We start from the raw sequence: 14,835 nt of genomic DNA, 5'->3' as shown, positions 1-14,835 counted from the left end.
AAACAACTTAATAAATAAAGTTTTGACTAAACATTGTTTTTACGTTATAGTTTTAGTATTTCTTCGATTTATATTTCTTTCTATATGTCTTCTAGGAGAAAAATTCTGTAGGTCCAGACCAGGATAAGACAGCAATGGACCTGGCTGCTGAACAGTTGCGATTATGGCCAACTCTTAATAAACAAACTCAGCAGGAACTAGTCCAGAATGAGGAAAGTACAGTTTTCAGTCAGGCAATTCATTTTGCTAACCTCATGGTCTACCTGCTAGTACCACTGGATACAAGTAAAAACAAGTTATTGAGAACATCGGCTGCTGGTGACTGGGAGAGTGGAAGTAACAGTATTGTCACAAACAGGTGGGTACACCAGTCAGGATGGGCCACAGTTTTCAAAAGCTTCTTAGTTTTCAGGAATTATTCTAAATACAAGATTATTTCAGTATCTTCTTTTCAAGATCATTAGTTAAGGAGAACAGAAGTCTAACATGATTCCTCTTAAATAACAGAACTTAATCTGGAGTAATTTACCACCATTTAAGGGAACATAAAAATTTTATTGTTGCAGTAGGTATTTTTAATCTAGTAATGCAGATGTTGAAAACAAACATAGGGTGTGATGAGAAGGAAAACAGCAGCTCATAAACTACTCTCTTAGTTTTTATATAACTTGAAAAAAACAGTGTATGAACCTAAAATCAAGAAGGCATTTGTATAGCATCCATAAAATCACAATTTCTGTGCAACAGCTGCAAAAAAGAAAGGCACTGAGGTCACAAAAAGCAAGAGGGCTAAACCACTGTGATAAAGGTTAAATTACTAAGGAGGCAGGAGGAGTATAACATAGCCAGTTACATTCCCTAGTATGCAAATCCAGGACATTTCATAACAAGCCTTCCTCCCTCTCTATTTACTGTCTTCATTATCACGTATGATCCATCAGAATTCCCACCTGATAAAATTGTAGAACATTATGTGAGAACACTGACATCAAGTAAAAGATAGGCAGGCTATCAGTATCAAACTCCCCATGGCTACTCATTTCTGCTGACTAAACACCTCTAAACTCAGGCATTAGGATATACTCAGTAGACAGGTTGCATTATGTGTTGCAATGTATGAATCTGGCCCTTAATATTATTATGGGAGACATTTTTAGATGTTCAGCGTACATCTCCCACTTACTTGCTTGCATTTTCTGTCTGATGCACAAAAAACTTTTTTTATGGTCTTTTTGCTTTTGAATGCTTTACTCTGCAACCAAAAAATTCATTTAATGTATCTTTCTCTATGTAACTGGATATTCGTTTACCATGGGTTCCAAATAATGTACTTGACTTCATGAAGAGAAGACATAGAGCTCACTTCCAAGCAGTGTTTTTTCTCTTGTGGGCCTGTCTGCCCTGGACTCATGGAGGGAAAGTTCTATGTCATCATCCATGCAGTTCTGACAGTGTTAATAACAGTCAAAATACAATGTAATTGTGGTACTACCATATGCTTTTAGCAAGGTTTATGTATTGTAACGGGGCGGGGGGGGGGGGGGGGTTGCAGAACAGAGCTTGTCTGTGTCTAGCCAGGTGTCATATGTGCATCACCAGCTGAATTTTTCACACTTGAAATTTCTTTATTTATGCCTATAGTATTGCAGGCAGTGTTGCAGAGAGTTATGACACTGAAAGTGGATTTGAGGACTCTGAGAACAACGATGTTGCAAACGCAGTTGTACGCTTCATCACCAGATTTATTGACAAGGTTTGTACAGAGAGCGGAGTTACACAGGATCACATCAAGGGTCTTCATTGCATGATACCAGGTAAGAATTGTGACAAAAAAGTGGTTTTTAGTCTTTCTTTTCTCTTTTTTTTTCCAGTGAGAAAAATGCACTTTTTACTTTCAGTTACTTTCAGTGAAGTTAGAAGGTTCATTTCTTTTCTAGACTGTAATTGCTGTTGAATTTCAAATAATTATTCCCTTGATGTTTAAATTTGAGAATTTCAGAATATCAGTGTTTTAATTAGATTGCAGCTTTCTCTTTCATATTATGTGAGACTTCATTTATGGCATTACTGCTTTCCAGGCATTGTAGCAATGCACATAGAGACCCTGGAGGCTGTCCATCGTGAGAGCAGGCGGCTTCCACCAATACAGAAGGCAAGTATTATGAAACATATTTGTATTCTTTACAAGTATTAGAATCATGCGATTTAGTCATCTTTTTTTCCCCTCTCATAATGTTAGGAGGAAACATCAAAACATTGAAAGAAAATTTCCGCCAGTGATAAATAAAGTGCTTGGCTTTGGTCTCATGAAATACGAACTCATGAAACTAGTAGAGCCAGACTTCTGATCATAAACAAGCTGTTGCATGCCCACTATTTTTTGAGACCCATTTCTCTTAGTTGAGTCCAAACTCCATCTCCTTCTTTGGGCTTAGTCTCATAAGAATTTTGTTTTGAAGCTTTTTAAGCCAAATATTATAACTAGACTGAGATATAACACTGGTATCGCCATTACACTTAGACTTTCGTTTATTTGCATCAGCCCAAAATTCTACGACCAACTTTACTGCCAGGAGAAGAATTTGTTTGTGAAGGTCTCCGTGTGCTGCTGGATCCTGATGGCAGAGAGGAAGCTACTGGAGGACTGCTTGGAGGTCCTCACATCCTCCCTGCTGAAGGAGCTTTGTTCCTTACCACTTACAGAATTATATTTAAAGGCACTCCTCATGATCAGCTGGGTAAGAAAAAATAAAGTCATAACTGCAGTCCTTCAGATAGGCAGGACTTTGAGCTGGCCTATCCCCCTGTTCAAGCATCAACATCAAAATGTATATACCTCACAGTATAATTTTTCATCTTTATCAGATAAGAATAATCTCTTAATACAGGTTTTTATCACTAGATATGACAATCATTTTGATTTTGCATTTAACTAAAACTTATTTCTTCAGATGAGGCATTAGATGCTCAATGTTTGTTTATCCCTGTGTTTTGGTAGATATTTAGAGTGCTGTCTTTGGTAATTTATGTAACATAAAATCATAACATGTACTTGTCTTAGCGGAAACTTCGTTAGATTGTCACATGGTATTTTGGGCTTTTATTGACTACATAAAGTTGGAGACAGAAAATAAGGATGTTCCTGACCATACTTTACTAATTTCTATACACATTTGAATGGAAAAAATGCATAGTATCTGCATAGCTCGGTTCCATCTGTAAAGCTGGTCTAATGATGCTGCTTTACAGAGCAGTGTTTGTAACCTTCTTCACCGCTAAGAGAGAGCATATATACTGTGTGAGATCTTCAGCTTCCACTAGCCCTAGCTTTTCACTAAGGTATTTTTCAGCCACTGAAAGTGTGCTAAATGAAAAATATTTGTGAGTTATATTCTTTTTAATATGTAATGAAATAGCTCTTCTGAATGATAAATTTTCATATTTTGACATCTGCCATTTCTAAGCAGATTATCATTCAGAAGTATAAATTTATTGTGGAAAGTTCATGGTCATATGTAAAGATACCGGTGTATATCGTTTGTTGTTTAAAAGTTGTATAATGCAACATAAAATTTGAATAAGCTTGAAACTGTTTCTTCCCCCCCTACCGACTTAATTTTGGGGGTGTATTTCCATCGTGTGGACTCAGAAGGAAGGAGAATTTTTTTCTAATCATCCCAGTTGAAATTAAGCAGAAATTCAGATTCCTAAAATAATATTTTAGGAATTTACCATATTTTCTCATACTTTGCATGAAATTAATTCTGTACCATTATTTTTGTGTTGCTTTGTACTTACCCATTCCTATCTATTCGAAGTACAGTGTGAGCAAACCAGATCTGATTCTATGATCTAACAAGTATCTGTAAATACAATTTTATGGTCCTCAGTTGGAGAGCAGACAGTGATCCGGAGCTTTCCTATTGCATCTGTTACGAAGGAGAAGAAGATCACTATACAGAACCAGCTGCAGCAGAGTATGCAGGAAGGGTTGCAGATCACTTCAGCTACCTTTCAGGTAAAAGGAAGTGTTGTAAAAATTTATGTGACAGCACAATCAAGCTCAAAATCCTTACAAGCAGCACTTCAACCTGGTATTTGTGAAGAGTTCCATTTTCTGCCCTGTAAAGTCAATAGAGAATGCGGTCGTCTCATAAAACCCGGGCATTCCTTGGCCCAGTTAATATTTACAGAGGGTTACCATTTTCATGTTTGATTTCTTTCACTCCTTTTCTCACCTTTCTATTTTGGATCCACTAAAGGGCTGGTTTGGGTCCAAAATCTCTTAATGTGAATAAGTAGAGGCCTAGGCAAACCAGTGGAAACATGCTTTCTCTCTCCTCCAGCTACATGGAATAAATATGGAAGAGCTATAAATATTGCTTTCTTTTCAAGACTTGTCACTTTACCAGCTTTCTGTAAAAATCCATGGCAGAAAGTCATGGTATGTCTCACATGGAAGCTGCACTTTCAGGAATCTTTAGGGTAGCCACCACTGGCCAGAACCAATGAGCCTCCATATGACCTGCACAGATGCTGGTGGATTACTGTCTGTGGGATCTCTGTCGGTGTGTTCAGCAGAAGCGTGTACTGCAGGGCTGTTGGCAGAGCTGGACTTCTAAGACTTAGGACCCGTGAAGTCTCTGAAACCTTCTCTAAATTTTTCTGCTTGGTGGTGATCTTAACTGTGGTTAAACCCTAAGAGATGGAAAGTTAAAGACAAAGGATTTTATATGATGGACTGAAAGTAGACTGCAGTACTTAAGATACGAAATATTTTGTTGGCTTGGCTGACTGCAGAAGTATATTTTCATTGAGAACAATAGCTGCAGCATTTGAAAACATAATAAAATAGATCATCAGTATTTTACTAGTTCCTTACAATAGTGGACATTATTTAACTAATCATCCTTCAATAGCCTATTCAGAAGCATAAGATTAGGAATACAATTGAGTAAAACAACTGAAAAAAGGTGTGTTCTTGTGGACTTCTGAGAGGACTTCATGAGGACTTTTTATTTTCCAGAAGTTTTTTTACCAGAATAGTTAGCATGCTTCAACGATGTGCTAAATATGACACAGCTCAGTGTTTTTAGTGCTGGATTCTGGTCAAACATCATCTTTGCTTTTGTTTAGCATAGTTTTCTATTAGATTATGAGAACAAAAACAATCAGAAAACAGTTTACTTTCTGTTCCCTTTGTAACAGCTAGCATTATGAAATAGCCCCTCCTCTTTGTTTATTAATTATGACTTTCAGAAGGTTTTGGCTGTAGTTATGCAATTTAATGTCTTTAAAACCTGGGATCAGTGTAACCCCTAAAGATTCAAGAGCTCCTTTCAAGGAGGTCCTAGAACAACAGAGTTATTAGTCATTTGGAAAGTATTTACAAAACAAGTGAAATCAAAAAGCAATGATGAAATCCACCTTCCAGATGGCAAACAAAAGACGTTCAAAAGGTGTATAGGTATGCACTCAGGAATAAAGCTCTAGGATATTTCTTTGTTTGCTTTTTTCCACATTCTTAAAGTTCTTTTGGGCCTTTTATGGATTCCCTGTTTTCTTTTTTTTCTTTTTATTTTTTTTTTTTAATTCCCCTGAATTGCTGACTGTAATCCTTTTGGCTGAGGATGATGGGATGGGATTTTTTTTTTTTCCCCAAACCTTTCAGAAAGCATTTTTAGTGGGTTGGATGGATCAGTGTTGAATAGCACATGGTTAATTCCTTTTTAAGGATCAGATTTCACTATTACATTTTTATGATTAGCAGTTTTCTATACTTTGCAAAGTGAGGCAAAAATTGTAATGACTAAGTAATGGAAGTATAATGGTTGTGACATATGAATGCTGAAATTGTTAGTTTGATGAGAGTCTTTGAAGTGCATTACCAACCTTAGTTCCCAGTATATGGGCAGAGCTGGCAGAATATTTCCAAGCCAAGCTGTGCCATGTGATGAGTTTTTGAACTGCTGTAGACATCTTAGTGCCAGCACTACTACTTGGATTTACCAAAATATTTTGTATTTGATATTATGAGAATTCCAGATGCTTTTTAGTGAAAATACCTTAGTATTAGAACATAAATGTGAAAATTAAATTAAAAAAAAAAAAAAAGCTGTGTAATTGTAATATCCCTCAAAATCAATAAAATATATGTACATATATTTGTATTTTCTGATGGGCATATTACTGCATGCATATGGGAATTTTGCTACTGTATTTTAAGATCTCTTAATTTCTTTAATTCTATATTTTTTTTCAGTTTCTAACATGTCATGTCTTTAATATGCAGTTAATTAAAGTAGCATTTGATGAAGAAGTAAGTCCTGAAGTAGTGGAAATATTTAAGAAACAGTTAATGAAGTTCCGTTATCCTCAGTCTATCTTCAGCACTTTTGCGTTTGCAGCTGGGCAAACAGCACCACAGATAATTTTACCAAAACAAAAAGAAAAGAACACTTCATTCCGGTATACTCATTCTTCTTTTTTATTATTGATGTTCTTGTTTGGTATTAGACTAATACGTTGAACAATCTGACAGCTTTTCAGAAATGCGGATCATTCAAGCAGCTTTGGGGAAAGTCAAAATAACTGATTGCTTTTCTGCATCTTTTTATATGTACTGAATAAAAGGTAGATTAGTATGATATGCATGTCGATTTTGTATAGGAATATATTATTTATCCAAATTTCTGGCTTGCAGTAAATTTGAACAAGCATCTCATTACATTTTGAAACGCACACAATGTAAGTAGCATCTTCAGCTATGTAAACTCTGCCAACATAAAAAACAGATTTCTTGTGTGCTACTTTATAGGTTAAGAACCTAATGTGAATTGGGTCCTCTTTTGAAGTTTCTGTTATACGTTAATTTTGACTAGACTAGCTGGATCGTTAATCTGTTCCAGAGTGGTAGTTCCTGTGATTCTCTGTTGATTATAGCATTGTTGACACAGGAAATTAGAATCCCAAGCTAGTTATGGAATCCTAAAACTTTTAAGGTAATTTCTATCTTTCCTGTCTTTACTTTGTCAACTTTGTAGATTTATCACATTGCTACCAAAATACAAATACCTAAAGAAAGATGATGGCTGCTTATTCATTACCATTAGACATAATAGAGACAAATTTGTACCAAGATAATAAAATTGGTTTTTAAAAATTAATATAGGAACATTTTTCTGGAGGTTATAATTTTTGTAATTATATTAAATGAAAAATTACAAAATACATATTATTTGGGTCAGTTCATCATAAAAATCTGTACATGCTATTAGGGATAATCATATGCACCTTTCTAAATATTTTTATTGCTGTGAATTTATAGTACCTTCTCAAAAAGCATTGTGAAAGGAGCAAAACGTGCTGGGAAGATGACAATTGGACGCCAGTATTTATTAAAGAAGAAGACAGGCACAATAGTGGAAGAACGAGGGAATCGCCCAGGCTGGAATGAAGATGATGATATCTCTGGTAATAGTAAAACATTTTTTTCCATGTTGGTTAAGTCTATCCTATTATGCTTCCATTCCAATATATTGAGTAAGAAGTGTCTTCAAGAAGAAATTGCAGAGTCTTCCTAGACAGTAAAGAGAAAGGTTTCAAATCTGTACATTTAGTAAGTGTTTTCTTATATGATGACGAAGCAAAAGAGGAAGTTAACTTCATTCAGTGGTAAAGCAAAATACTAGATGATTATTTTTAAATTATCAAACAATTTGCATATAGTATCTTTTTTATCATTTTTTACATCATAATAGTGTAGATGGCACAGCACAGAAACATGCTGTAGCTTCCATTTATCTTTAGACATCATGACATCTGCAATTAGTCTATGATGAGAAAGCAGTAGTCAGGGAGATTCAAGAAAGAGCAAATACTATGGGAGACTTTGCTGATGTGGAAGTGACAGATAATTTCTGAAAGCAGCAGAAGTCATTACTACTGAAAATAACATTTTTCCAAATTTTGGTTGAAAGGATTTGGGGTCAGAAGGTAGAAAATTATTTGGGCACTTTGTATAGTTCATGTGATGGTGTGGAGTTTGACTTTCTTCCAAATACTTCTTTTCCTACCATGTGCTGCTGTCAGTATATCCTTAACTGGACCAGTGCTAATTTATAATAAACCACTAGAGGGAACCAGATTCTCCTGTACATAAACAGGTATTGTTTTGTCATACCATTCTTTTTTTTAAAAAAAAGAATAGGCATTTCAGATAACAAAGTGTTTATCAAACACTAATAATTTCTTCAAAACATCAAACAAGTCAAATTTTCCCTTTGAATGTTTGGTCAGTGAACAAGGCAACTTATGTGACTTATGAGCAGATCTATAAAAGTTGTCTGAAGCAGGAGTGTGTTACTGCACTGTCTCTGTTCTCTCCGAAATGGAATAAAGCCATTCCAGGAAAGCTAAAAAATACTGATTCTCTTCTTTCATTCCAGAGAAGTGGTGGAAAAGAGGCAAAAGGAAGGATTACGAAATACAGAATGTCTTTACAGTGCTGAAAAATTACATTCTTTATTGAATTTCCAGCCTCTTCCTGAAGTCCTGAGTTAGTATGCATTCTGATGTAGCAGGTTCTGTGGGTCAGAAGCAATTCTACAGGCTGTACCTGTGTGATTTTTATGTGATTTTGTGTCCTTCACTCAGAGACACCAAACGCAGTCATACCTGTGTATTCATACTTCTCTTGACAATGAAGAAATTTTACAAGTTTTTGCATTGCTGATATGCAAAATAACTACATTCTTCTGTGAACACAGGTGATATATAAATATTAGTGATAGACACTTTTTAACTCCCCTAACAAAAACACAAAAATATAAATTGTGAGGCTTTCTACCTGCTGCTTTCCAGATGTTTTGACTAGGAAAGTGTAAAGTGATCAAAGTCTGACAGTTTGCTTTTCTCTCCACGCTGTACTGACACCTCAGGTATAATCAGCTGACAACAGTAGTAATTCTGCTTCAGACAGAGTACAAATAGCCATAGGAAATCCACTATTTAATCACTGCAGTTTCTTTTATATTGACTGCAGTGAATGACTTTTTGTTTGCAAGTCTCAAAACCTGAAGTATAGGAAACTATGCAGCTAATACCAACAATGAAGCAAACACCAACTATCTGTAGCAGGTGATGCATTGCCTTGAAAAAGAAATGTTAAAAATAGGGTTGGAAGGAACTTTGAGAGATCATCTACTCCCATCTCTCTGCCTCAAGGCAAGATCAACATACTTAATCTGTTCCTCATAGATGTTTACCTAACTTTTTCTTAGAAGCTTTCAAAGACAAAGTTTCCGCAACTCTAGGCAATTTGTACTAATGCTTTAACAATCCTTAATGCTGGAGAAAAACAGGCATCTTTCTGATATTCAGGCCTAAACATTTCCTTGCCACAGTTTAAAGCCTTCACTTCTTATTCTGCCACCATATACGTGTAGAAGAGGTAATTCCCTTCATTCTCATTGCAGTGCTTAATGTTTTTATGGACTATTGTAATATTTGTCTTCTCTGTTCTTTTCTGGATATTAAATATCCACAGTTCTTCCAGTTCTTTGTTTATTGGTCTTGATAGACTTCTGATCATCTTAATTGCTCTTTTCTCAGTCCTCTTCAGCTGGTCCACATATAACTTGCAATGTGATTTCCAAAACCAGGCACAGTACTCTGGTTATTAGTTGTTGCTAATGAAGACCTGATTTCCCTCCAATTCCTCCCCATATTATTATTTTCAGAGCTTAGAATCTCATCACTACTAAATTCTGTTTCCTATAGGTGATCATACTGGTGTGTTCCATAAAATAGGAGACTGTAAAACCCACTTTTACAGTCATATCTCAGGAACAGTAAAATAGAGGGATTATTCCTCTTCTTTTCAAAATCAAATTTTTAAAAATCCTTTTTAAACTGGAGACAGCAAAATATCTTCATCTCCCTCTTCAGGTTGAGGACACTGGCTCTTATAATCTCTAGCTTTTTATGCACTGGAAAATGTTTTGCAAATTCTGATCACCAGTATACATGCTTTCATGAGAGACAAATGCATTTAGAAAAAAATATTTCAAAAAACGCGCCCACATCTTACCTGAGTTAGTTATAGTTTTCCATTCAAAACTGTTACATACCAAGCTTCTGTGTACCCCAAAATAAAATTATTTCTAAAACTCATTTAATTTGTTTCTCATTAGTGCACTTTATACTTGTAAATGTTTTGTAACTTCTTTCCTACCATGATAAATATGAAAACACGGAAAAAAGAGGAGATATCCACAGCATTAAACTTTTTATTATTTAGGTTAGATAGAGAATTGTTGGGTTTGCTTGATGCAGGGGCAATAAAATTATTCATTTAGCTTTTATGCTAAGATGCACACAAAAAAGATATATGTGGGTTCTACTCCTGTAAATTCTGAATGTTGTCTACTGCCAGTAAATTTTAATTGTATCATAATTTTTATTTTTTTAAATAATTTTAGTTTCCAATTTTATAAAGTCCTGTTTAAATCCTTCTATACTTCTCAGTGCCTCTTTCATGAAGAAATACTTCCCCTCATACACACGTATTTCAATGCTAGAGGTGGTAGCAAGTAACTGATACATGCTGTGAACAGTAAATCTGCTTTCAAAAGTATTTGGAAATGGTTGAAAGTGTCAATAACAGGCAGGTGGCAGGTTTTGTACAAAGACCTTGCTTGACTTGAATTTCAGTGTAATTTGAACTTGCGACGTGTTTTTTATCTCTCATAGTTAAAGGTTTTTCTGCTTTGGAAAGTGCAGCTGATGTGCACGCCTGAAGAAAGCTGCTGTTTGACATTGAAACTGAGGCATTAAGAAATCAACAGTCATCTGTTGTGAAATTATGACACAGAAATATTTTTTATTTGAACCAAGCCTTAAAAAGATTGTTACATCTTTTGAAGAAAGTTCTAAAAAATTGCGAGGTCCATATTATCTTGGATGTTTAATGAATTTATGTGCACATTTTTCATTTTTCTGTCTTGTGTACATCTTTGTATAGCAGTTGTGAGTTTAACAGGTTTTCATAAATTGGTGAAAGAAAGATTATCTGCCTTTGGTTCAGTTCAGATTCATATGAGATAACTTCTTCCAGGATTTTAGCAAGAGAGTTGTCAGCCATGACAGTCACAAGTGCAATAAGTAACTGTGATATATTCAGGTTTCCTGACTAAAATCTTATTTTATTCCTTATAATTTCTGTAAGCTGTGGTTTGTATGTATTAGTTCTTGTTAATCATCACTGACAGTAAGACCAACTAATATTTTGTTCAGAAGATAATAGCATCATTCAGAAAAAAATAGCATTCTGTGCAACTGCTGGCTTCCCCAATAGCAAATTCTTAAAGATTTTTAACTTTAGTTTCAGATGACAGCGAGCTGCACACAAGTGGTACCCTAAAAGCATCAGAAAAATCAACAATGGAGCAATTAGTAGAAAGAGCCTGTTTCAGAGACTATCAACGTTTGGGACTAGGGACCATCAGTAGTAACTCTTCTCGTTCAAAAACAGAATACTTAAGAATAACTGCACTGAACAGGATGTATTCGCTTTGCAGGAGGTGAGTTACCAATTCAGTCAAGTAGTTGAAAATAAAGATGGCATAACACACATACCACACGATGTATCCATTTAAGCAATTTACTCTGAGAAAATTTTTGTCTACAGTAGGAGTGTTCAACCAGTGACCCTGAAGCTATTTGTATTCCACTCAGAGATTTGTCTTCTGGTGGCTGCATATGTATCGATGAGATGCGGAAAGGCCGCCAGCCATGGTAGCAGGAGGCGTGCCTTCAGAATCGCCCCAGGAGCTCTGTCAGACAACACAAGTTGTCCTTCCTAGGTTCTTTCTATGGCCCATGGAAAGAGAGTGCCCCTGAGGCTTTTGGAGGAGACTAACCTAGATACTCTGAATTGCCTTTTGAAGGAGTTTCTCTCTCTGGGCTTTCCGCACTGATGACTAAATCATTAGGCTATTTTTCAGCTTTCTGACTTAGCCAATAATGTTAGCGCATAGAACTCACTCTCTTGATATGATTTCTGTAACTTGCTGTGTTGGTACTGGAAATTCTTTATTTGCATATAAAATCTATTCTGTTCCTAAATAAAAAAGCAAGCCTCAGAAACAATTATACTCAACTATTTTCTTCAAATAAAAAAATATGTTTTAAAATTGAATTCATGAAGGTATCTACACTACTTCAAAAGTTTGTCCTGTGCTGAAAGTCACATGCTGTGTTTTAACACATGAATGTTACTAATTCCTTTTTTTGTTGTGAAAGCTGATGTAGCTTACTACCACTACCCACAAAAATTCTTTTTAATACAAAAACATATCTGTATGAGTCATATCAGAAGAGCTTTTGCATTCTCTAAAGCTAGTTATGGCTAGTCATTGCTTTCATTATGGATAATGAAATCACCAGTTCTTCATGGAAGAGGGGCACACAAGAAAAATATCATAACTTTTCTAGTTTTCTGACTTACCTAGAGTAACAGATTAATAACTGGTTTTGTTCGATCACCATTGAGTACAATGCAGATGAAGGCATTAAATCTGTACGGTTTTGTTATGTTTTGAACATTATACAGACAACTCTTTCCTCCTTTAAAACCACCAGTTTTTAATAGTCTATAGCATTTTTTTAAAATATAATTGATATCTGAGTGGGTTACAGATCCCAGGATATAAATACTTATCTAGTGCCATATTAGTTTGGTTACTGTGTTTTAAGAAGTAGACCACAAATATTAACTACATTGATTTTGATGAGGGCAAGTCAGTAAATGTCAAAGAACTGAATTTACAGGAACAGTGTATATTGTAGAAGAACAGAGTTCTTCTGTAAGCACTAACTTTTCCCTGCTCCTCATCTTAGTTTCTTTTTAACATGTGAAATTGGCCCTTAAATTGAATAGTTTTTGGAGGAAATAGAAAATAATCTTTCATATTTCTTGAATCCTTCTTTCACTAACATGAACACAACTACCATCTTGTTGGATTTTCTATTTTTAAAGGTATTGTATCAGTGAATTTCCTAATCTCTCAGTGTATTGTAGTGTTTTAAAAAGTACACAGAATTGCAGTTTCAAATACACTGTTCCAAGGAATCTGACTGTAAAATTTAAATGTATTTTGACATAAAACAAAAACTATTGTTTTAGTTGTGATGCTTTAGCCAATCTAACATTCTTTCCTTTCAGTTCTCGTATTTCATATACAACTGTCAAAACAAAACTACTGCATCATTTGCATGCCTCAAACTTCTCTTTTCTGTCATGCTCAAAAATACGGCTTCATTATAGTGACTGATAAGAGATATACTAAGAAGAAAAATACTACCAAATGAAATACAACCTTAAATGGAAAGAGACTAGTAGTGATAGTCTTACAGATTTTTCATAATTGAAGTTGTTTTTAAAATGCAGTTTTCTTTACAAATTAGTGTATTTGCTAGGATTGGACTAAAAGTGAGTTACTAAATAAAAGATAATTCTAACAGTTGGAGGTGTATTTTCATTAAGATGTATATTCAGCTTGTTATTTTAAGAATTTTTTTTTCATTGTTAAAAATTTTGAAAGCAATGTTAATTGTTCAATTTTTTTCACCGTTTTGTCAATACAGTTATCCTGGGCTGCTGGTAGTACCTCAGTCTGTTCAAGACAGCAGTCTGCAGAGAGTTGCTCGCTGTTACCGTCACAATCGCCTACCAGTTGTCTGTTGGAAGAACACTAAAACCAGTACTCTTCTACTTAGATCTGGGGGCTTTCATGGAAAAGGTGTTGTTGGCCTCTTCAAATCCCAAAACACACATACTACAGGTGGGTTGATGCAGCTAGGTCTTCTGTGTAAGTAATTTTATGTAGAAATCCTTTTCTAGATGAAATCAGTGATGTTCATTCAAAAGTCTCAAGATATGAATGGTTATCTGATAGTATATTAGTTCAGTTTAATTACTGTATATCAAGAAGCAGATTGCGAATGATATCAAAGTGGTTTAAAAAAATGTCAATGAATGTTTTTAACAGATATTATATACATACCAAAAGTCTTCGGTAAGAGCTGGTATCTGCCAAACGCAATGCAAACGTCCCCTGTTTCCCTTAAATTATCTTTTTCCTTTGCACTAGCTTAGGTAATGAGTGTATGCTGTCCCTTTTCATAGAGGATTATATAAAAGATTAGAGAGACTCTTATCCATTGTATTTTCTCATGTTTTTCATTGTAATACTAGTTTAACTTTTATCTTTCTTTTATAAAGCATAGACGTGAAAGATTCTAGTTGGAGTCTTTGCATTGAGTAAATCTCTTCCTTTGTGTGATCAGGACTGGACCAGCACAAGATTTGTCAGACTAGTTAATTTTTCAGAAGAATGTAACTTTAGGAAAACGTTAATTTTGTAAAGAACATTAGTTGACTTTCATCATTCACAAGCAGTGTTTAGGATATTTATTGTGACTACCTGGATTTCCATCTCTTACGCTGATAATTTCTTTGGAGTTAATTTCATGCCAAGAGTGAATTTGGCATACTGCTGAAGAAAAAGTCAAACCGATAGTTGTTTAGAAATTATTCTAGAATTAGGCCATAGTATTTATTTTTTGGAAAAAAAAAAAAAAGTGAAGTAGCATTGTAATACCAGGAACTCACTAAGGTAGCAAAAAAACTCCTCAGTCCTGTTTATGTTTGTGTTTCACCCCAGTAATGACTAAAACACAATTAAAAGCTTTGACTCTACCAAACAGTTCTACAGAATTTTTCAAAACTGGTAACAAGCATAATGTACAAATATGTGCAGGTTGCATAAGAGT

General features: G+C 34.9%; 1 protein-coding gene across 7 annotated transcripts in view; it reads left to right on the top strand.

Annotated features, from left to right (window-relative positions):
* SBF2 (SET binding factor 2) overlaps positions 1–14,835 on the top strand; it is a 302,250-nt gene that overhangs the window by 243,769 nt on the left and 43,646 nt on the right. For all 7 annotated transcript variants that reach the window (XM_074884270.1, XM_074884274.1, XM_074884273.1 and 4 more), the window contains 9 exons: positions 96–358; positions 1,642–1,814; positions 2,079–2,152; positions 2,543–2,738; positions 3,891–4,018; positions 6,293–6,468; positions 7,328–7,473; positions 11,384–11,582; positions 13,648–13,844. In XM_074884270.1, the coding sequence (XP_074740371.1) occupies positions 96–358; positions 1,642–1,814; positions 2,079–2,152; positions 2,543–2,738; positions 3,891–4,018; positions 6,293–6,468; positions 7,328–7,473; positions 11,384–11,582; positions 13,648–13,844 (1,552 nt within the window). The remainder of the gene's footprint in view (positions 1–95; positions 359–1,641; positions 1,815–2,078; positions 2,153–2,542; positions 2,739–3,890; positions 4,019–6,292; positions 6,469–7,327; positions 7,474–11,383; positions 11,583–13,647; positions 13,845–14,835) is intronic.

Source organism: Strix uralensis, chromosome 15 (assembly GCF_047716275.1).
Source record: "Strix uralensis isolate ZFMK-TIS-50842 chromosome 15, bStrUra1, whole genome shotgun sequence".
NCBI lineage: Eukaryota > Metazoa > Chordata > Aves > Strigiformes > Strigidae > Strix > Strix uralensis.
This window is presented reverse-complemented; position numbering and strand designations above follow the sequence as displayed.